The 22,347-nt window shown below is 51.1% G+C and overlaps 1 protein-coding gene across 1 annotated transcript in view; it reads left to right on the top strand.

The window, feature by feature from the left end:
• Positions 1 to 2,988: 2,988 nt before the first annotated feature.
• Positions 2,989 to 22,347, top strand: part of LOC142923400 (bleomycin hydrolase-like) — a 36,378-nt gene continuing 17,019 nt past the window's right edge. The window contains exons 1-4 of the mRNA XM_076064489.1: positions 2,989 to 3,221; positions 15,422 to 15,522; positions 18,923 to 19,019; positions 20,715 to 20,824. Coding sequence (XP_075920604.1) covers positions 3,212 to 3,221; positions 15,422 to 15,522; positions 18,923 to 19,019; positions 20,715 to 20,824 — 318 coding nt within the window. The 5' untranslated portion in view covers positions 2,989 to 3,211. The remainder of the gene's footprint in view (positions 3,222 to 15,421; positions 15,523 to 18,922; positions 19,020 to 20,714; positions 20,825 to 22,347) is intronic.

A 22,347-nucleotide genomic window follows, 5' to 3' on the forward strand; every position in this document is an offset into this window, starting at 1 on the left:
ATGTTGAGGGAGGGTGGCGTTTGTGCACAGACTGCCCTATATGACATCATAACAACAGTCTGGACCACTGGACAGGTTCCGCAGGACTGGAAGGATGCCCTGGTGGTCCCCATCTTTAAGATGGGAGACCGCACAGACTGTAACAACTACAGGGGCATCTCATTCCTCAGTGTGACAGGAAAGGTCCTGGCAAGGATTATTCAACACTGCCTTGCCAGGCATGCTGAGGAGAGGCTTGCTGAGCCCCAATGCGGTTTCAGGAAAGGGCGGTTCTGCAGAGATGCCATATTTTCCTTCCGTTTGGTACAGCAGAGGTGTAGGTAATTCCAACAAGACCTACATCTCTGCTTTTTTGACCTGGTCAAGGCCTATGATACCATCAGTAGGCCTGGGCTCTGGGTTGTTCTTCGTGCTTTTGGAGTCCCTGACCCGCTGCTCATGATCATTAAGGACCTTCATGATGGTGAGCGGTCACGGGTAAAACTATGTGGCTGGGAGTCGGAGCCATTCCTGGTTCACCTTGGGGTGCGACAGGGATGTCCTCTGGATCCAATATTTTTTAACATCTATTTCAACCACGTAGTTCGTGAAGCCTTCAATAGCTGTATCGGAGGAATTTCCATCTGGTACAGATACAATGGGAGGCTGATCGATGCCCGGGTGCGGTCAAGGGATGGCTCCCTATTGGTCAACCACGTTATGTATGCCGATGACCTGGTAATTGCGGCTCACTCAGAGAAGGAGTTGGAGGCGCTGTTGCGGAAACTGGAGCGTGCCACTAAGAGGTGGGGCCTCACCATCAGCCCCACCAAAACGAAGCACCTGCTTGGGTATTTTGTACCATCGGACACTCCACTCCCACAACTCCCAATCGCTGATGTGGCAGTTGTGGAGAGAGTGGAAAATTTCCCATACCTGGGCAGTGTGCTCATGACCGGCTCCGGTTTAACAGCAGAGGTCTCACTCCGAATCAGTCGAGCGGCATTATCTTTTCATCGGTTGCGTAACGCTGTGTGGAAGCTACCTGGTCTATTACTCCGCATGAAGCTTCAGGTCTTCTCGGCCACGGTCATTCCCTCCCTTCTCTATGCTTGCGAAACGTGGGCACCCTTAATGGAACATCTTCACCGGTTAGATACATTTAGGCTGGCCTGCCTACGATCCATCCTGGGTTTGACAAAGCTGGATTTTGTGAGGAGCTCACAAATCCTTGAAAGATGTGGACAAAGTTCCATCGGTGAGCTCCTCCGGCAGGCAAGGCTGCGTTGGCTGGGTCATGTAGCCCGCATGCCCAGCCACCACATGCCTAAACAGCTTTTGTTCGGCCAGATCGAGGGGGCTAAGCGGGCGCGGCACGGGCTAGAGAAGAGATGGAGTGATGTGGTACAGAAGGACGTGGAGCTGAGTGGACTTGCCGATGACCGGTACCAGCGGTGTCAAATCGGCCTCTGTGGAGGAGGCTCGTGAAGGATGCTACTGGGCAGTTGGAGGCTGTCGCCCTCCAACAACAACGGAGGGCGGAGGAGCGACGCTCACAACAATGAGCGGAGCGCCGGGTGGCACAGCAGGTTGGCACAGGAGGGGGCACAGGTGGTGCATCAGCCAGTCGTCTCAGTCAGTCGACCCGTGGCACCTGGGTCTGCCCCGTGACCTCCTGCCAGCAGGTTTCGACACTTCATGTGGCCTCAAGGTGCACATGGCCTGGCACAAGCGTCGTGGAATGCTATTGCCAATAAACTGCAACTTGAATCACTACTTATGAGTCCTTCACTCAAAACTGCTCTAGAGGAGTTGTACACCCCTAGCTGCCACTGCTATTCAGTGGCCTAAAATAAAATAAAATGTTTCGCTCCGGATGACCGCTGCAAAGTATTATGTGTTTTTATTTAGCGTGCTGATCTTAAAGGTGCATTGAAAAATGTGATACTCCGACTGACGCTCCTGTTGTTGTGGAGCAACTCATGCAGCCAGCTATGGCTCTAGGGTTTGGTGTTACATGTTATTAATGTCGTTTTTTTGTAAAAAAAAATTCGGTCACAGTCCCTATGATCACTGTTACGTTGCTTTTATGGCTTTATTTTGGTGATTTCGAAAAGTTGTTTTGGTTTGGCCATGTTTTTGTTTATTGCAGTACGGAGTTAGACTGATGGCCTTAATCTTAGTTGTCTTGTGGTTGTTGTTGTTGTAGTAACGGAGTTAGACTGATGGCCTTAATCTTAGTTGTCTTGTGGTTGTTGTTGTTGTTGTTTGACTTGCATCCCACTGGGATTTTTGCACACAGCGTTGGTGTACGGTGCTTTTTCTGGAATATTTTGTTGTTATTTTTTCCTGTATTTTCTGTTTGCACAGTCACACAAAGTCACTTTAAGATACTCTTTGGTTCTATTCGGTAAAGTCACCACGTAGGTAAAAAAATAAAATAACCAAAATCACGACGTTTCGGCCACAACACAAGTGGCCTTCATCAGGTGAAGGGACCGTGCTGTCATGAGGACAGCGTTGGAGTGAAAACAGCCAAGCCCAGGTCGCGTCCTTTGAGCTGTGTGGGAGGAAGCAAAACGCTTTGACAAAGGAATTAGCATAAACATGAGCATGATGTACATAGGAGGTGCATGGGCCATGATGTTTCTTGTTCATGTTTTAGTTTTTGTTTGTTTGTTGCGGTTTCACCCGATTCAAGAGCCGAATGGCTCACAGGGCTATACCATAAAATAAATAAAACTATGAAACTGTGGTGACGTCACCGCCAGTTTGGTGGCGAATGGCGGTTGTTTTTGTTGTGGGTGTGGTCTAGCGTGTGTGGGTGTGGTCTAGCGTGTGTGGGTGTGGTCTAGCGTGTGTGGGTGTGGTCTAGCGTGTGTGGGTGTGGTCTAGCGTGTGTGGGTGGGGCTGTCGCGCGTGTGCTGCGCGCTGATTGGTGGCGGGCGGCGGCGGTTGGCGGCTGCGGTATGGCGGCCAATTTCGCGTTTCGTAATTGCCAACGCCAACCGCGACCGAACGGAAGCGGCCGTTCGCCCCCCCCCGCCGCCGCCGCATCGCGACCCGTCGACGTCTCGCGCCAACCTCTGGTGGGAATTCTCCTCACGCGAAGCCGGTGGTGACGGGTTCTTGTTTGTTTCGTTTTAAGTTTTAAACAACGAAAAGCAACAAACAGCGCAACAGCAACAACAACAACAACAAGCGACGTTTTACATTACACACAGACTTCGACATGGCCAAGGGTAAGTCTGTCGCTTGTTATATTTTGAATTTAAAGTTTTTAATAAATAAAAAAAAGTCCGCGGACGGCATACGTGGCCTGGTCGGACCACGGCCTCGCCTGGATTCTCCCGCCGGCCTCGAGGCGACCTCGCCCGGGTGCGGCCGCCGCCGCCGCAGCCTCGGTCGGGGTTTTTGTTTCTTTTCAGGAAGTTGTTTATTTATCTTTGTTTCGTTTGTCGAGCGTACAACGGAGGTGGTTGGTAACGCGAGCGTCGTGGTCTCTCCGCTGCTGGATGGAGATAGGTTTAGTTGGTTGGTGGTGGTGATTCATAATAAAGGTTTTTGGGTTAGATCGCGTTTATTTATAAATGTGTCGTAACCCTCCACCACCCGACACGGCCAATCAGCAAAAAAAGTGTCACGTTGACAAAAGACAAATAATTTACTACTTTAGCTCACCGGTGTGTTGAAGAGTGAATCCACAACATTTACAGTTTGAGTAGTACGACGTTTCGCTGGTAAATACTTCCAGCATCATCGGGCAATTCGCCAGAATGGCAAAGCCCTCACTTGCTCCCGGTTTAAAAAAAAAAGTGTCAACGTGACACTTTTTTTGCTGATTGGCCGTGTCGGGTGGTGGAGGGTTACGACACATTTATAAATAAACGCGATCTAACCCAAAACTTTTATCATGAATAATATTGGTCGCGAAAGCCTACGTGTTAAACTGGTGGTGGTGATGTTGGTGGTGGTCTCTAAGCCAGCGTACTCCTCCTCTCTGTCGATGTATCATCACCGTGGTCTATCCACTGCCGGATGGAGATCATTGTGGTGGTGATGTCTCTAACTCCTTGTGATCTCTAAGCCAGAGTATTCCTCTATTGTCGATGTATCATCACCGTGGTCTATCCACTGCTGGATGGAGATCATTGTGGTGGTGATGTCTCTAACTCCTTGTGATCTCTAAGCCAGAGTATTCCTCTATTGTCGATGTATCATCACCGTGGTCTATCCACTGCTGGATGGAGATCATTGTGGTGATGTCTCCTGTAACTGCTTGTGTGTGATCTCTAAGCCAGCTTATTCCTCTATTGTCGATGTATCATCACCGTGGTCTATCCACTGCTGGATGGAGATCATTGTGGTGATGATGTCTCTAACTCCTTGCGTGTGATCACTAAGCCAGCTTATTCCTCTCTTGTCGATGTATCATCACCGTGGTTTATCCACTGCTGGATGGAGATCATTGTGGTGGTGGTGTCTCTAACTCCTTGTGATCTCTAAGCCAGAGTATTCCTCTATTGTCGATGTATCATCACCGTGGTCTATCCACTGCTGGATGGAGATCATTGTGGTGGTGATGTCACCTCTAACTCCTTGTGTGTGATCTCTAAGCCAGCTTATTCCTCTATTGTCGATGTATCATCACCGTGGTCTATCCACTGCTGGATGGAGATCATTGTGGTGATGATGTCTCTAACTCCTTGCGTGTGATCACTAAGCCAGCTTATTCCTCTCTTGTCGATGTATCATCACCGTGGTCTATCCACTGCTGGATGGAGATCATTGTGGTGGTGGTGTCTCTAACTCCTTGTGATCTCTAAGCCAGAGTATTCCTCTATTGTCGATGTATCATCACCGTGGTCTATCCACTGCTGGATGGAGATCATTGTGGTGGTGATGTCACCTCTAACTCCTTGTGTGTGATCTCTAAGCCAGCTTATTCCTCTATTGTCGATGTATCATCACCGTGGTCTATCCACTGCTGGATGAAGATAATTGTGGTGATGATGTCTCTAACTCCTTGTGTGTGATCTCTAAGCCAGCGTACTCCTCTCTATCGATGTATCATCACCGTGGTCTATCCACTGCTGGATGGAGATCATTGTGGTGATGATGTCTCTAACTCCTTGTGATCTCTAAGCCAGCGTATTCCTCTCTTGTCGATGTATCATCACCGTGGTCTATCCACTGCTGGATGGAGATCACTGTGGTGGTGATGTCACCTCTAACTCCTTGTGTGTGATCTCTAAGCCAGAGTATTCCTCTCTGTCGATGTATCATCACCGTGGTGTATCCACTGCTGGATGAAGATCATTGTGGTGATGATGTCTCTAACTCCTTGTGATCTCTAAGCCAGCGTACTCCTCTCTGTCGATGTATCATCACCGTGGTGTATCCACTGCTGGATGGAGATCATTGTGGTGATGATGTCTCCTGTAACTGCTTAAGTGTGTGATCTCTAAGCCAGAGTATTTCTCTATTGTCGATGTATCATCACCGTGGTCTATCCACTGCTGGATGAAGATCATTGTGGTGGTGATGTCTCCTCTAACGCCTTGCGTGTGATCTCTAAGCCAGAGTATTCCTCTCTTGTCGATGTATCATCACCGTGGTCTATCCACTGCTGGATGGAGATCATTGTGGTGGTGATGTCACCTCTAACTCCTTGTGTGTGATCTCTAAGCCAGCTTATTCCTCTATTGTCGATGTATCATCACCGTGGTCTATCCACTGCTGGATGGAGATCATTGTGGTGGTGTCTCCTGTAACTGCTTGTGTGTGATCTCTAAGCCAGCGTACTCCTCTCTGTCGATGTATCATCACCGTGGTCTATCCACTGCTGGATGGAGATCACTGTGGTGGTGATGTCTCCTGTAACTGCTTGTGTGTGATCTCTAAGCCAGAGTATTCCTCTCTTGTCGATGTATCATCACCGTGGTCTATCCACTGCTGGATGGAGATCACTGTGGTGGTGATGTCTCTAACTCCTTGTGATCTCTAAGCCAGAGTATTCCTCTCTTGTCGATGTATCATCACCGTGGTCTATCCACTGCTGGATGGAGATCATTGTGGTGATGATGTCTCTAACTCCTTGTGATCTCTAAGCCAGAGTATTACTCTCTGTCGATGTATCATCACGTGGTCTATCCACTGCTGGATGGAGATCGATTTGGTGGTGTTTTAGTGAGTTTTTAGAGGGACTTGGTTTGGCCCGATTTTTTTGATTTACCATAGATTTACACTTAAAATTTCGATCCGTATTGCATTACGATTGTTATTGGGATCAAACATGGAAATGGAATGTTTTTGTACGTAGTAGCATGGACGGGTTGTGATTTTTTTCCGTGGGATTTCACCGTTTACGTACGTGACGTTTAGATTTGTGTACAATGAATTTGAGGTGCATCTTGTGATGTTATTATTATTGTTTGTTGCAGTTGAACCCAAATCAAGAGGTGAATGGCTCACGGGGTAAATCCTAATAAATTAAACTGAAAACTCGTGGTGGTGGTGGTGGCGGTGATTTCTCTAGCACCTGTTGTCTGATCTCTCAGTCACGTATTCCTCTCTGTCTTAGTGTAATCATCGCCACCGTGGTCTCTCCGCTGCTGGATGAAGATCAATGTGGTGGTGGTGGTGTCGTCTCCTCTAGACCCCTGTGTGGGTGTGTGTGTGTCACTGTGTGTGTGGGGAGCGGTAGTGTAGCGGTTAGCGCTACGCTGCGCTATGAACCCGGCGACCCGGGTTCGATTCCACCTCACGGCCAACACCAGTGACGATTGTCTGAACCGGTCCCGGGCCTCCGCTAGGTCGACTCGGCCTCAAATGAGTACCCTGGTGCAGCGATGTGTAAACATCGCCGCTGGGGAGACAAAGGCGGTCGGGCGTGGTGCTGGCCACCCACCCCCTCGTGTGCCGTTACCGGCCTTCATAGGTGCTCGCTAACAGCACTTGCCCCTACAGTCTGTTACAGGCTACACGGGGGACCTTTGTCCCTGTTTGTGTGGGGGTGGGTGGGGGAGGACCCATTCCAAGAATGAATAATTTTCTACGCCCGCTCATCTCGTTACTTGACCGGCACTTCCGCTTCACGATGCAGAGTTGCCCCCAAACACTTTTGAATGCCGTGGTTCTGTTGAACTCTTTCGAACCAGGTGAGGGAGATGCCTCTGAGCTGCTGTGCTAGCTCTTTGCGCAGACGAGCGACGCACCAAGTGGCCGATATCATCGTCGTCATCATCACTGTGTGTGGATTCATAGCAGCAGACCAATACTCTCAAGGCATAGAGACACTGAGACACAGATTCCTAGAGACCCACGCTCATTGAGGCCCGTACCAAAACTAAACAATGTTTATGTTACCAGCCGTGTAAGGCCCCTATGAGCTACTGTGTAGGTCTTCGACGTGGCCTAGCGCACGTGACGATAGCAGCTCACACCAAGTGGCTGATATCATCATCATCATCGTTATCATCACCGTGTGGGGATTCATAGCAGCAGACCAATACTCTCAAGGCATAGAGACACTGAGACACAGATTCCTAGAGACCCACACTCATTGAGACCCGTACCAAAACTAAACAATGTTTATGTTACCAGCCGTGTAAGGCCCCTATGAGCGACTGTGTAGGTCTTCGACGTGGCCTAGCGCACGTGACGATAGCAGCTCACACCAAGTGGCTGATATCATCGTCGTCATCATCATTGTGTGTGGATTCATAGCAGCAGACCAATACTCTCAAGGCATAGAGACACTGAGACACAGATTCCTAGAGACCCACACTCATTGAGACCCGTACCAAAACTAAACGATGTTTATGTTACCAGCCGTCTAAGGCCCCTATGAGCTACTGTGTAGGTCTTCGACGTGGCCTAGCGCACGTGACGATAGCAGCTCACACCAAGTGGCTGATATCATCATCGTCGTCATCATCACCGTGTGGGGATTTCTAGCAGCAGACAAATTGTCTAAACACACAGAGATACATAGAGATACATAGAAGACACAGAGACACAGATTAATAGACACTCAGAGATACATAGAGATACATAGAAGACACAGAGACACAGATTAATAGAGATACATAGAGACTCAGAGATACATAGAGATACATAGAGATATAGAGACTCAGAGACAGATTAATAGAGATACATAGAGACTCAGAGACAGATTAATAGAGATACATAGAGACTCAGAGATACACAGAGATACATAGAGATACATAGAAGACACAGATTAATAGAGATACATAGAGACTCAGAGACACAGAGATACATAGAGATACATAAAAGACACAGAGACACAGATTAATAGAGATACATAGAGACTCAGAGATACATAGAGACACAGAGATACATAGAGATACATAGAAGACAGAGATACATAGAGATACATAGAGATACATAGAGACTCAGAGACGCAGAGATACATAGAGACTCAGAGACACAGAGATACATAGAGACACAGAGATACATAGAGATACATAGAGATACATAGAGACTCAGAGACACAGAGATACATAGAGATACATAGAAGACACAGATTAATAGAGATACATAGAGACTCAGAGATACATAGAGATACATAGAGATACATAGACACAGATTAATAGAGACAGAGATACATAGAGACACATAGAGATACATAGAGACACAGAGACACAGATTAATAGAGATACATAGAGACTCAGAGATGCATAGAGATACATACAAGACACAGAGACACAGATTAATAGAGATACATAGAGACTCAGAGATACAGAGATACATAGAGACTCAGAGACACAGAGATACATAGATACATAGAGATACATAGAGACACAGAGATACATAGAGACTCAGAGACTCAGAGACACAGAGATACAGAGATACATAGAGATACATAGAGACACAGAGATACATAGAGACTCAGAGACTGAGACTCAGAGACACAGAGATACAGAGATACATAGAGACACAGAGATACATAGAGACTCAGAGACTGAGACTCAGAGACACAGAGATACAGAGATACATAGAGATACATAGAGACACAGAGATACATAGAGACTCAGAGACTCAGAGACACAGATACATAGAGACTCAGAGACACAGAGATACACAGAGATACATAGATATACACAGAGATACATAGAGACACAGAGACATAGAGATACATAGAGATACATAGATATACATAGAGATACACAGAGATACATAGAGATACATAGAGATACATAGAGACTCAGAGACACAGAGATACATAGAGACTCAGAGACACAGAGACACAGAGACACAGAGATATACAGAGATACACAGAGATACATAGAGACTCAGAGACAGAGATACATAGAGATACACAGAGATACATAGAAGACACAGAGACACAGAGATACATAGAGACTCAGAGACACAGAGATATACAGAGATACACAGAGACACATAGAGATACATAGAGACTCAGAGACACAGATACATAGATATACACAGAGATACATAGATATACACAGAGATACACAGAGATACATAGAGATACATAGATATACATAGAGATACATAGATATACACAGAGAGACTCAGAGACTAAACTAAGGCCCCATTGAGTATGGGTGTTGCCGGGTTCCTTCATCGGCGCTGCTGCTCCCTACTAACAGCACTTGCCCCGACACTCTGTTAAGGGCTACCTGGGGGGCCTTTGTGTTTGGACCGCGTCTCTAACCCCCACGCCCAGCCGGGACGCCGCGGGATAATCGCCGTCGCTATTAGCCTGGCCGCAGCTACTCCCGGGCCCCGCTTAAAGTGTGTCACGGTGACGGGGGAGATGTTGACTACCTCGCCTGGTCTACGGGGGAGATGTTGACTGGTCTAGGGGGGAGATGTCGACTGGTCTACAAGGGAGATGTTGACTGGTCTACAGGGGAGATGTTGACTGCCTCGCCTGGTCTACAGGGGAGATGTTGACTACCTCGCCTGGTCTACAGGGGAGATGTTGACTGGTCTACGGGGTAGATGTTGACTGGTCTACGGGGGAGATGTTGACTGGTCTACGGGGGAGATGTTGACTACCTTGCCTGGTCTACGAGGGAGATGTTGACTGGTCTACGGGGGAGATGTTGACTGGTCTACAAGGGAGATGTTGACTGGTCTACGGGGAGATGTTGACTGGTCTACGGGGAGATGTTGACTACCTCGCCTGGTCTACGAGGGAGATGTTGACTGGTCTACGGGGGAGATGTTGACTGGTCTACGAGGGAGATGTTGACTGCCTCGCCTGGTCTACGAGGGAGATGTTGACTACCTCGCCTGGTCTACAGGGGAGATGTTGACTACCTCGCCTGGTCTACGGGGAGATGTTGACTACCTCGCCTGGTCTACGGGGGAGATGTTGACTGGTCTACGGGGGAGGCGTGCCCGGGACGCCGCGGGATAATCGCCGTCGCTATTAGCCTGGCCGCAGCTACTCCCGGGCCCCGCTTAAAGTGTGTCACGGTGACGGGGGAGATGTTGACTACCTCGCCTGGTCTACGGGGGAGATGTTGACTGCCTCGCCTGGTCTACAGGGGAGATGTTGACTGGTCTACGGGGAGATGTTGACTGCCTCGCCTGGTCTACAGGGGAGATGTTGACTGGTCTACGAGGGAGATGTTGACTGGTCTACGGGGGAGATGTTGACTGGTCTACGGGGAGATGTTGACTGCCTCGCCTGGTCTACGGGGGAGATGTTGACTGGTCTACAAGGGAGATGTTGACTGGTCTACGAGGGAGATGTTGACTACCTTGCCTGGTCTACGAGGGAGATGTTGACTACCTCGCCTGGTCTACAGGGGAGATGTTGACTGGTCTATGGGAGAGATGTTGACTGGTCTACAGGGGAGATGTTGACTACCTCGCCTGGTATACGGGGGAGATGTTGACTACCTCGCCTGGTCTACAGGGGAGATGTTGACTGGTCTACGGGAGAGATGTTGACTGGTCTATGGGGGATATGTTGATTACCTCGCCTGGTCTACAGGGGAGATGTTGACTGCCTCGTCTGGTCTACGGGGAGATGTTGAATGGTCTACGGGGAGATGTTGACTACCTTGCCTGGTCTACGAGGGAGATGTTGACTACCTCGCCTGGTCTACAGGGGAGATGTTGACTGCCTCGCCTGGTCTACAGGGGAGATGTTGACTACCTTGCCTGGTATACAGGATAGATGTTGACTACCTCGCCTGGTATACAGGGTAGATGTTGACTACCTCGCCTGGTCTACAGGGGAGATGTTGACTGCCTCGTCTGGTCTACGGGGAGATGTTGACTGGTCTACGGGGGAGATGTTGACTACCTTGCCTGGTATACGGGGGAGATGTTGACTGGTCTACGGGGGAGATGTTGACTGCCTCGCCTGGTCTACAGGGGAGATGTTGACTGGTCTACGAGGGAGATGTTGACTGCCTCGCCTGGTCTACAGGGGAGATGTTGACTACCTCGCCTGGTCTACGGGGAGATGTTGACTGGTCTAGGGGGGAGATGTTGACTGGTCTACGAGGGAGATGTTGACTGCCTCGCCTGGTCTACGGGGTAGATGTTGACTGCCTCGCCTGGTCTACGGGGGAGATGTTGACTGGTCTACAGGGGAGATGTTGACTACCTTGCCTGGTCTACGAGGGAGATGTTGACTACCTCGCCTGGTCTACAGGGGAGATGTTGACCGCCTCGCCTGGTCTACGGGGGAGATGTTGACTACCTCGCCTGGTCTACGGGGAGATGTTGACTGGTCTACAGGGGAGATGTTGACTACCTCGCCTGGTCTACAGGGGAGATGTTGACTGGTCTACGGGAGAGATGTTGACTGGTCTACGGGGAGATGTTGACTACCTCGCCTGGTATACGGGGGAGATGTTGACTACCTCGCCTGGTCTACAGGGGAGATGTTGACTGGTCTACGGGGGACATGTTGACTGGTCTATGGGGGATATGTTGATTACCTCGCCTGGTCTACAGGGGAGATGTTGACTGCCTCGTCTGGTCTACGGGGAGATGTTGACTGGTCTACGGGGGAGATGTTGACTACCTTGCCTGGTATACGGGGGAGATGTTGACTGGTCTACGGGGAGATGTTGACTGCCTCGCCTGGTCTACAGGGGAGATGTTGACTGGTCTACGAGGGAGATGTTGACTGCCTCGCCTGGTCTACAGGGGAGATGTTGACTACCTCGCCTGGTCTACGGGGAGATGTTGACTGGTCTACGGGGGAGATGTTGACTACCTTGCCTGGTCTACGAGGGAGATGTTGACTGCCTCGCCTGGTCTACGACGGAGATGTTGACTACCTCGCCTGGTATACGGGGGAGATGTTGACTACCTCGCCTGGTCTACAGGGGAGATGTTGACTGGTCTAGGGGGGAGATGTTGACTGGTCTACGGGGAGATGTTGACTACCTCGCCTGGTATACGGGGGAGATGTTGACTGGTCTAGGGGGGAGATGTTGACTACCTCGCCCGGTCTACAGGGGAGATGTTGACTACCTCGCCTGGTCTACAGGGGAGATGTTGACTACCTCGCCTGGTCTACGGGGAGATGTTGACTACCTCGCCTGGTCTACAGGGGAGATGTTGACTGCCTCGTCTGGTCTACGGGGAGATGTTGACTACCTTGCCTGGTCTACGAGGGAGATGTTGACTACCTCGCCTGGTCTACGGGGGAGATGTTGACTGGTCTACGGGGGAGATGTTGACTACCTCGCCTGGTCTACGGGGGAGATGTTGACTGGTCTACGGGGAGATGTTGACTGGTCTACGGGGAGATGTTGACTGGTCTACGGGGAGATGTTGACTACCTCGCCTGGTCTACGGGGGAGATGTTGACTACCTCGCCTGGTCTACGGGGGAGATGTTGACTGGTCTACGGGGAGATGTTGACTGTTCTACGGGGAGATGTTGACTGGTCTACGGGGAGATGTTGACTGGTCTACGGGGAGATGTTGACTGGTCTACGGGGAGATGTTGACTGACTCGCCTGGTCTACGGGGAGATGTTGACTGGTCTACGGGGAGATGTTGACTGCCTCGCCTGGTCTACAGGGAGATGTTGACTGGTCTACGGGGAGATGTTGACTGGTCTACGAGGGAGATGTTGACTGGTCTACGAGGGAGATGTTGACTGCCTCGCCTGGTCTACGAGGGAGATGTTGACTACCTCGCCTGGTCTACGAGGGAGATGTTGACTACCTCGCCTGGTCTACGGGGTAGATGTTGACTACCTTGCCTGGTCTACGAGGGAGATGTTGACTGGTCTACGAGGGAGATGTTGACTGCCTCGCCTGGTCTACGGGGGAGATGTTGACTACCTCGCCTGGTCTACGGGAGTTCTTGTGTTCAATCCCGACCTTGAAGCCACGCTGACATTACTATCACCGAGGCAGAGTACAATATTAAGCCGTCATATGATCAGTGACAACTCAACATATTCGTTCATGACAATAACAGTCTGTGTCTGTCTGTGTGTGTCTCTGTGTGTGTCTGTGTGACTCTCTGTGTGTGTGTCTGTGTCTCTGTGCGTGTCTCTGTGCGTGTCTCTGTGTGTGTCTCTGTGTGTGTCTTTGTGTGTGTCTGCATGTGTGTCTGTTTCTGCGTGTGTCTATGTCTGCATGCTTGTGTCTCTCTGCCTGCGTGCGTGTGTCTCTGCGTGTGTGTGTGTCTCTCTGCGTGTGTGTGTGTCTCTCTGCGTGCGTGTGTGTCTCTCTGCGTGTGTCTCTCTGCCTGCGTGCGTGTCTCTCTGCCTGCGTGTGTGTCTCTCTGCCTGTGTGTGTGTCTCTCTGCATGTGTGTGTCTCTCTGCGTGCGTGTGTGTGTGTCTCTCTATGTGTGTGTGTCTGTGTGTGTGTGTCTCTGCGTGTGTGTCTCTCTGTGTGTGTCTCTCTGCCTATGTGTGTCTCTCTGCCTATGTGTGTGTCTCTCTGTGTGTGTGTCTCTCTGTGTGTGTGTCTCTGTGTGTGTCTCTCTCTGTGTGTGTGTGTGTCTCTGTGTGTGTGTGTCTCTGTGTGTGTCTCTCTGCGTGTGTGTGTGTCTCTCTGTGTGTGTGTCTCTCTGCCTGTGTGTGTGTCTCTCTGTGTGTGTGTCTCTCTGTGTGTGTGTCTCTGCGTGCGTGTGTGTCTCTGCGTGTGTGTGTCTCTGCGTGTGTCTCTCTGCGTGCGTGTGTCTCTCTGTGTGCGTGTGTGTCTCTCTGCGTGTGTGTGTCTCTGTGCGTGTGTCTCTCTGCGTGTGCGTGTCTCTGCGTGCGTGTGTGTCTCTCTGCCTGCGTGTGTGTCTCTCTGCGTGCGTGTGTGTCTCTCTGTGTGTGTCTCTCTGTGTGTGTCTCTCTGTGTGTGTCTCTCTGTGTGTGTCTCTGTGTGTGTGTGTCTCTCTGTGTGTGTGTCTCTGTGTGTGTGTCTCTCTGTGTGTGTCTCTCTGTGTGTGTGTCTCTGTGTGTGTGTGTCTCTCTGTGTGTGTGTCTCTCTGTGTGTGTCTCTCTGTGTGTGTGTGTGTGTCTCTCTGTGTGTGTCTCTCTGTGTGTGTCTCTCTGTGTGTGTGTCTCTCTGTGTGTGTGTCTCTGTGTGTGTGTCTCTGTGTGTGTGTGTGTGTGTCTCTGTGTGTGTGTCTCTGTGTGTGTGTCTCTGTGTGTGTGTCTCTCTGTGTGCGTGTGTCTCTGTGTGTGTGTCTCTCTCTGTGTGTGTCTCTCTGCGTGCGTGTGTCTCTATGTGTGTGTCTCTCTGTGTGTGTGTCTCTCTCTGTGTGTGTGTCTCTGTGTGTGTGTCTCTCTGTGTGTGTGTGTCTCTGTGTGTGTGTGTCTCTGTGTGTGTCTCTGTGTGTGTGTGTCTGTGTGTGTGTGTCTCTCTGTGTGTGTCTCTGTGTGTGTGTCTCTCTGTGTGTGTCTCTCTGCGTGTGTCTCTCTGTGTGTGTGTGTGTCTCTGTGTGTGTCTCTGTGTGTGTGTGTCTGTGTGTGTGTGTCTCTGTGTGTGTGTGTCTCTGTGTGTGTGTCTCTCTGCGTGCGTGTGTCTCTCTGTGTGTGTGTCTCTCTGCCTGCGTGTGTGTCTCTCTGTGTGTGTCTCTGTGTGTGTGTCTCTGTGTGTGTCTCTCTGTGTGTGTCTCTGCGTGCGTGTGTCTCTGTGTGTGTGTCTCTCTGTGTGTGTCTCTCTGTGTGTGTCTCTCTGTGTGTGTCTCTGTGTGTGTGTGTCTCTGTGTGTGTCTCTCTGTGTGTGTGTGTCTCTGTGTGTGTCTCTCTGTGTGTGTGTGTCTGTGTGTGTGTGTCTCTGTGTGTGTGTGGTTGTCTCTCTGCGTGCGTGTGTCTCTCTGTGTGTGTGTCTCTCTGCCTGCGTGTGTGTCTCTCTGTGTGTGTCTCTGTGTGTGTCTCTCTGCGTGTGTCTCTCTGCCTGTGTGTGGTTGTCTCTCTGCGTGCGTGTGTCTCTCTGTGTGTGTCCCTCTGCGTGCGTGTGTCAGCATTGACGCGCGAGCAGGTTGAGCGTTACGAGAAGGGAATCCAGGAGGAGCCTCGCTACCGCCTGGCCCGCAACTTTGTCAGCGCTCACGACCCGCTCGAGGTGACCGTGGCATCATCAGCAGCAACATCAGCAGCATCATCAGCAGCAACATCAGCAGCATCATCAGCAGCAGCATCATCAGCAGCAGCATCATCAACATCATCAGCAACATCATCATCAGCAGCAGCATCATCATCAGCAGCAGCATCATCAGCAACATCATCATCATCAGCAGCATCATCAACATCATCATCGGCATCATTATCGGCATCATTATCGGCATCATTATCGGCATCATCATCAACATCATCATCAGCAGCATCATCATCAACATCATCATCAACATCATCATCGGCATCATTATCGGCATCATCATCAACATCAACATCATCATCAACATCATCATCGGCATCATCATCAACATCATCATCAACATCATCAACATCATCATAATCAACATCAACATCATCAGCATCAGCAGCATCATCAGCAACATCATCATCAGCAGCATCATCATCAACATCATCATCAGCAAACATCATCATCCGCGGCTTTATCGTCATCAGCAGCATCGTCATCATCAGCAGCAGCAGCATCATCCGTGGCATCAGCAGCAGCATCGTCATCATCATCAGCATCATCATCAGCAGCATCAGAAGCATCAGCAGCAGCAGCATTATCAGCAGCATCATCATCATCAGCATCGTCATTATCTTTAGCAGCCTCTGTGGGTCTCTGTGTGTCTCTGTATGTGTCTCTGTGGGCCTCTGTGGGCCTCTGTGAGTCTCTGTGAGTCTCTGTGTGTCTCAGTGTGTCTCTGTGGGTCTCTGTGAGTCTCTGTGTGTCTCAGTGTGTCTCTGTGGGTCTCTGTGTGTGTCTCTGTGGGTCTCTGTGGGTATCTGTGGGTGTCTGTGGGTCTCTATGGGTCTCTTTGTGTCTCTGTGGGACTCTGTCTGTGTGTCTCTCTGTGTGTCTCTGTGTGTCTCTGTGGGTCTCTGTGTCTCTGTGAGTCTCTGTGTGTCTCTGTGAGTCTCTGTGTGTCTCTGTGGGTCTCTGTGGGTCTCTGTGGGTGTCTCGGTGGGTCTCTGTGGGTGTCTCTGTGGGTCTCTGTGTGTCTCTGTGGGTCTCTGTGGGACTCTGTGAGTCTCTGTGTGTCTGTGTGGGTGTCTCTGTGGGTCTCTGTGAGTCTCTGTGTGTCTCTGTGTGTCTCTGTGTGTCTCTGTGGGTCTCTGTGTGTCTCTGTGTGTCTCTGTGGGTCTCTGTGGGTCTCTGTGGGACTCTGTGGGACTCTGTGAGTCTCTGTGTGTCTCTGTGAGTCTCTGTGTCTCTGTGTGTCTCTGTGTGTCTCTGTGGGTCTCTGTGTGTCTCTGTGAGTCTCTGTCTCTGTGTGTCTCTGTGTGTCTCTGTGTGTGTCTGTGTGTGTCTCTGTGTGTCTCTGTGAGTCTCTGTCTCTGTGTGTCTCTGTATGTCTCTGTATGTGTCTCTGTGGGTCTCTGTGGGACTCTGTGAGTCTCTGTCTCTGTGGGTGACTCTGTATGTGTCTCTGTATGTGTCTCTGTGTGTCTCTGTGTGTGTCTCTGTGGGTCTCTGTGAGTCTGTCTCTGTGGGTGACTCTGTGTGTCTCTGTGTGTCTCTGTGTGTCTCTGTCTCTGTGTGTCTCTGTGTGTCTCTGTCTCTGTGGGTGTCTCTGTGTGTCTCTGTGAGTCTCTGTCTCTGTGTGTGTCTCTGTGTGTCTCTGTGAGTCTCTGTCTCTGTGTGTCTCTTTGTCTCTGTGTGTCTCTGTGAGTCTCTGTGTGTCTCTGTGAGTCTCTGTGTGTCTCTGTGGGTCTCTGTCTCTGTGGGTGTCTCTGTGGGTCTCTGTGAGTCTCTGTCTCTGTGTGTGTCTCTGTGTGTCTCTGTGTGTCTCTGTCTCTGTGGGTGTCTCTGTGGGTGACTCTGTGTGTCTCTGTGGGTGTCTCTGTGTGTCTCTGTGGGTCTCTGTGGGTGTCTCTGTGTGTGTCTGTGTGTGTCTCTGTGGGTCTCTGTGAGTCTCTGTCTCTGTGTGTGTCTCTGTGTGTCTCTTTCTCTGTGAGTCTCTGTCTCTGTGTGTGTCTCTGTGGGTGTCTCTGTGTGTCTCTGTGTGTGTCTCTTGTGTCTCTTTCTCTGTGAGTCTCTGTCTCTGTGGGTGTCTCTGTGTGTCTCTGTGTGTGTCTCTGTGTGTCTCTTTCTCTGTGAGTCTCTGTGTGTCTCTGTGGGTCTCTTTCTCTGTGAGTCTCTGTGTGTGTCTCTGTGTGTGTCTCTGTGTGTGTCTCTGTGTGTCTCTTTCTCTGTGAGTCTCTGTGTGTGTCTCTGTGTGTGTCTCTGTGTGTGTCTCTGTGTGTCTCTGTGTGTGTCTCTGTGTGTCTCTTTCTCTGTGAGTCTCTGTCTCTGTGTGTGTCTCTGTGTGTCTCTTTCTCTGTGAGTCTCTGTCTCTGTGTGTGTCTCTGTGGGTGTCTCTGTGTGTCTCTGTGTGTCTCTTTCTCCGTGAGTCTCTGTCTCTGTGGGTGTCTCTGTGTGTCTCTTTCTCTGTGAGTCTCTGTCTCTGTGTGTGTCTCTGTGGGTCTCTGTCTCTGTGTGTGTCTCTGTGTGTCTCTTTCTCTGTGAGTCTCTGTCTCTGTGGGTGTCTCTGTGTGTCTCTTTCTCTGTGAGTCTCTGTCTCTGTGGGTGTCTCTGTGTGTCTCTGTGTGTGTCTCTGTGTGTCTCTTTCTCTGTGAGTCTCTGTCTCTGTGGGTGTCTCTGTGTGTCTCTTTCTCTGTGAGTCTGTGTGTCTCTGTGGGTCTCTGTCTCTGTGAGTCTCTGTCTCTGTGGGTGTCTCTGTGTGTCTCTGTGTGTGTCTCTGTGTGTCTCTTTCTCTGTGAGTCTCTGTCTCTGTGTGTGTCTCTGTGTGTGTCTCTGTGTGTCTCTCTCTGTGTGTGTGAGTCTCTGTCTCTCTGTGTGTGTCTCTGTGTGTCTCTCTCTGTGTCTCTCTGTGTGTCTCTCTCTGTGTGTGTCTCTGTGTGTCTCTGTGTGTCTCTCTCTGTGTGTGTCTCTGTGTGTGTCTCTGTGTGTCTCTGTGTGTGTCTCTGTGTGTCTCTTTCTCTGTGAGTCTCTGTCTCTGTGTGTGTCTCTGTGTGTCTCTGTGTGTGTCTCTGTGTGTGTCTCTGTGTGTGTCTGTCTCTCTCTGTGTGTCTCTGTGTGTCTCTCTCTGTGTGTGTCTCTGTCTCTCTCTGTGTCTCTGTGTGTGTGTCTCTCTGTGTGTCTCTCTCTGTGTGTCTCTCTCTGTGTGTCTCTCTCTCTGTGTCTCTCTCTCTGTGTGTCTCTGTGTCTCTCTGTGTGTCTCTGTGTCTCTCTCTCTGTGTGTCTCTCTCTGTGTGTGTCTCTCTGTGTGTCTCTCTCTGTGTGTGTCTCTCTGTGTGTGTCTCACTGCACCCACCCACCGCCTCCCCTGCTGTCCCCCGGCCAGGTGTGTGCGGACGCGTCGGTGCTGCGCTCTGCCTGCCACGTCTACGCCCACTGCATCCCCGCCGAGGGCAAGCCCGCAAGTAACCAGAAGAACTCCGGTAAGTGCCGGGGGGCACCCCCCCCCCCCCCCGCCTGCCCCCCCCCCCTCCCGGCACGAGGAATGATCTTCACCGCCGAGGGCAAGCCCACGAGTAACCGGAAGAACTCTCCGGTAAGCGCCCGGGGGGCACCCCCCTCCCGGCACGGGGAATGATCATCACCGCCGGCCGTGTGTGTGTGTGTAGGTGTGTGTGTGTAGGTGTGTGTGTAGGTGTGTGTAGGTTGTGTGTGTGTAGGTGTGTGGGTGTGTAGGTGTGTGTGTGTGTAGGTGTGTGTGTGTGTGTGTAGGTGTGTGTGTGTAGGTGTGTGTGTGTAGGTGTGTGTGTGTAGGTGTGTGTGTGTGTGTAGGTGTGTGTGTGTAGGTGTGTGTGTAGGTGTGTGTGTAGGTGTGTGGCTGAGTGCGTGTGTAGGTGTGTGTGTAGGTGTGTGTGTGTAGGTGTGTGTGTGTAGGTGTGTGTGTGTGTGGCTGAATGCGTGTGTAGGTGTGTGTGGCTAGGTGCGTGTGTAGGTGTGTGTGTGTAGGTGTGTGCGTGTGTAGGTGTGTGTGTAGGTGTGTGTAGGTGTGTGGCTGAGTGCGTGTGTAGGTGTGTGTGTAGGTGTGTGTGTGTAGGTGTGTGTGTGGCTGAATGCGTGTGTAGGTGTGTGTGGCTAGGTGCGTGTGTAGGTGTGTGTGTGTGGCTGAGTGCGTGTGTAGGTGTGTGTGTGTAGGTGTGTGTGTGTAGGTGTGTGTGTGTGTGGCTGAGTGCGTGTGTAGGTGTGTGTGTGTGTGTGGCTGAGTGCGTGTGTAAGTGTGTGTGTGTGTAGGTGTGTGTGTGTGTGGCTGAGTGCGTGTGTAGGTGTGTGTGCGTGTGTAGGTGTGTGTGTGTGTGTAGGTGTGTGTGTCGCTAAGTGCGTGTGTAAGTGTGTGTGTGGCTGAGTGCGTGTGTAGGTGTGTGTGCGTGTGTAGGTGTGTGTGTGTGTGGCTAGGTGTGTGTGTAGGTGTGTGTGTCGCTAAGTGCGTGTGTATGTGTGTGTGTGGCTGAATGCGTGTGTAGGTGTGTGTGTGTGTGGCTGAGTGCGTGTGTAAGTGTGTGTGTGTGTAGGTGTGTGTGTGTGTGGCTGAGTGCGTGTGTAGGTGTGTGTGCGTGTGTAGGTGTGTGTGTGTGTGTAGGTGTGTGTGTCGCTAAGTGCGTGTGTAAGTGTGTGTGTGGCTGAGTGCGTGTGTAGGTGTGTGTGCGTGTGTAGGTGTGTGTGTGTGTGGCTAGGTGTGTGTGTAGGTGTGTGTGTCGCTAAGTGCGTGTGTATGTGTGTGTGTGGCTGAATGCGTGTGTAGGTGTGTGTGTGTGTGGCTGAGTGCGTGTGTAGGTGTGTGTGTGTGTGGCTGAGTGTGTGTGTAGGTGTGTGTGTGTGTGGCTGAGTGCGTGTGTAGGTGTGTGTGTGTGTGGCTGAGTGCGTGTGTAGGTGTGTGTGTGTGTGGCTGAGTGCGTGTGTAGGTGTGTGTGTGTGTGGCTGAGTGCGTGTGTAGGTGTGTGTGTGTGTAGGTGTGTGTGTGTGGCTAGGTGCGTGTGTAGGTGTGTGTGTGTGGCTACCCCTCCCACGTCTCTCCCTGCGTGTCTCCCCCTGTGCCTTCAACATCTCTCCCTGCCTGTCTCCCCCCACCGTGCCCCCCACTGTGCCCCCCACCGTGCCCCCCACCATGCCCCCCACCTCCACAGGGAGGTGCTGGATCTTTGCGTGCCTCAACGTGATGCGGCTTCCCTTCATCAAGAAGTTCAACATCGAGGATTTTGAGTTCAGTCAGACGTATCTCTTCTTCTGGGACAAGGTCACTCCACACACAGACACACACAGACACACACACAGACACACAGACACACACACAGACACACACACACAGACACACACACAGACAACAAAGATAACAAAACAAAGATCCCCCATATAGCCTGTAACAGACTGTAGGGGCAAGTGCTGTTAGCGAGCACCTATGAAGGCCGGAACGGTACACGAGGGGGTGGGTGGCCAGCACCACGCCCGACCGCCTTTGTCTCCCCAGTGGCGATATTTACACACCGCACCAGGTACTCATTTTGAGGCTGAGTCGACCTAGGGGAGGCCCGGGACCGGTTCAGATAATCGTCACTGGTGTTGGCCGTGAGCGGGAATCGAACCCGGGTCACCAGGTTCATAGCGCAGCCCGCTAACCGCTACACTATCGCTCCCCCCAGACACACACAGACACACACACACAGATACACACACACACACAGGCACACAGACACACACACAGGCACAGGCACACAGACACACAGGCACACAGACACACACACAGACACACACACAGACACACACACAGACACACACAGACAGACACACACACAGACACACGCAGATACTAACACAGACACACACACACAGACACAACAACCGCCATTCGCCACTAAGTGGCGGTGACGTCACCACGACGCTTGTGCCAGGCTATGTGCACCCTGAGGCCACGTGAAGTGTCGAACGCCCGCTGGCAGGAGGTCACGGGGCAGACCCAGGTGCCACGGGTCGACTGACTGAGATGACTGGCTGATGCACCACCTGTGCCCCCTACTGTGCCAACCTGCTGTGCTTTAGCCACCCGGCACAGACACACACAGACAAAGCTCCCCCAGGTAGCCTCTAGCAGGGCTGTAGGGGCAAGTGCTGCTAGCTAGCGAGTAGCAGTGTCTATGTACTACACACACCACACACAGATAAAGCTCCCTCAGGTAGCCTCTAGCAGGGCTGTAGGGGCAAGTGCTGTTAGTAGCGAGTAGCAGCAGCAGTGTCTATGTACTACACACACCACACACAGACAAAGCTCCCCCAGGTAGCCTCTAGCAGGGCTGTAGGGGCAAGTGCTGTTAGCTAGCGAGTAGCAGCAGCAGTGTCTATGTACTACACACACCACATACAGACAAAGCTACCCCAGGTAGCCTCCAGCAGGGCTGTAGGGGCAAGTGCTGTTAGTAGCGAGTAGCAGCAGCAGTGTCTATGTACTACACACACCACACACAGACAAAGCTCCCCCAGGTAGCCTCTAGCAGGGCTGTAGGGGCAAGTGCTGTGAGCTAGCGAGATGGCAGGTAGGCTGCTAATCCTACTGATGTTAATCTCCTACTGATACTACTGTTGCTGATCCTACTGTTACTGATCCTACTGTTGCTGATCCTACTGTTACTGATCCTACTGTCACTGATCCTACTGTCACTGATCCTAGTGATCCTACTGATCCTCCTGCCACTGATCCTACTGATACTACTGTCACTGATACTACTGTCATTGATCCTACTGATCCTACTGCTCCTACTGACACTA

The sequence above is a fragment of the Petromyzon marinus genome, unplaced genomic scaffold, assembly GCF_048934315.1.
Source record: "Petromyzon marinus isolate PM22_M1 ecotype Great Lakes invasive population unplaced genomic scaffold, UKy_Petmar_22M1.pri1.0 PM_Scaffold_48, whole genome shotgun sequence".
Classification (NCBI taxonomy): Eukaryota; Metazoa; Chordata; class Hyperoartia; order Petromyzontiformes; family Petromyzontidae; genus Petromyzon; species Petromyzon marinus.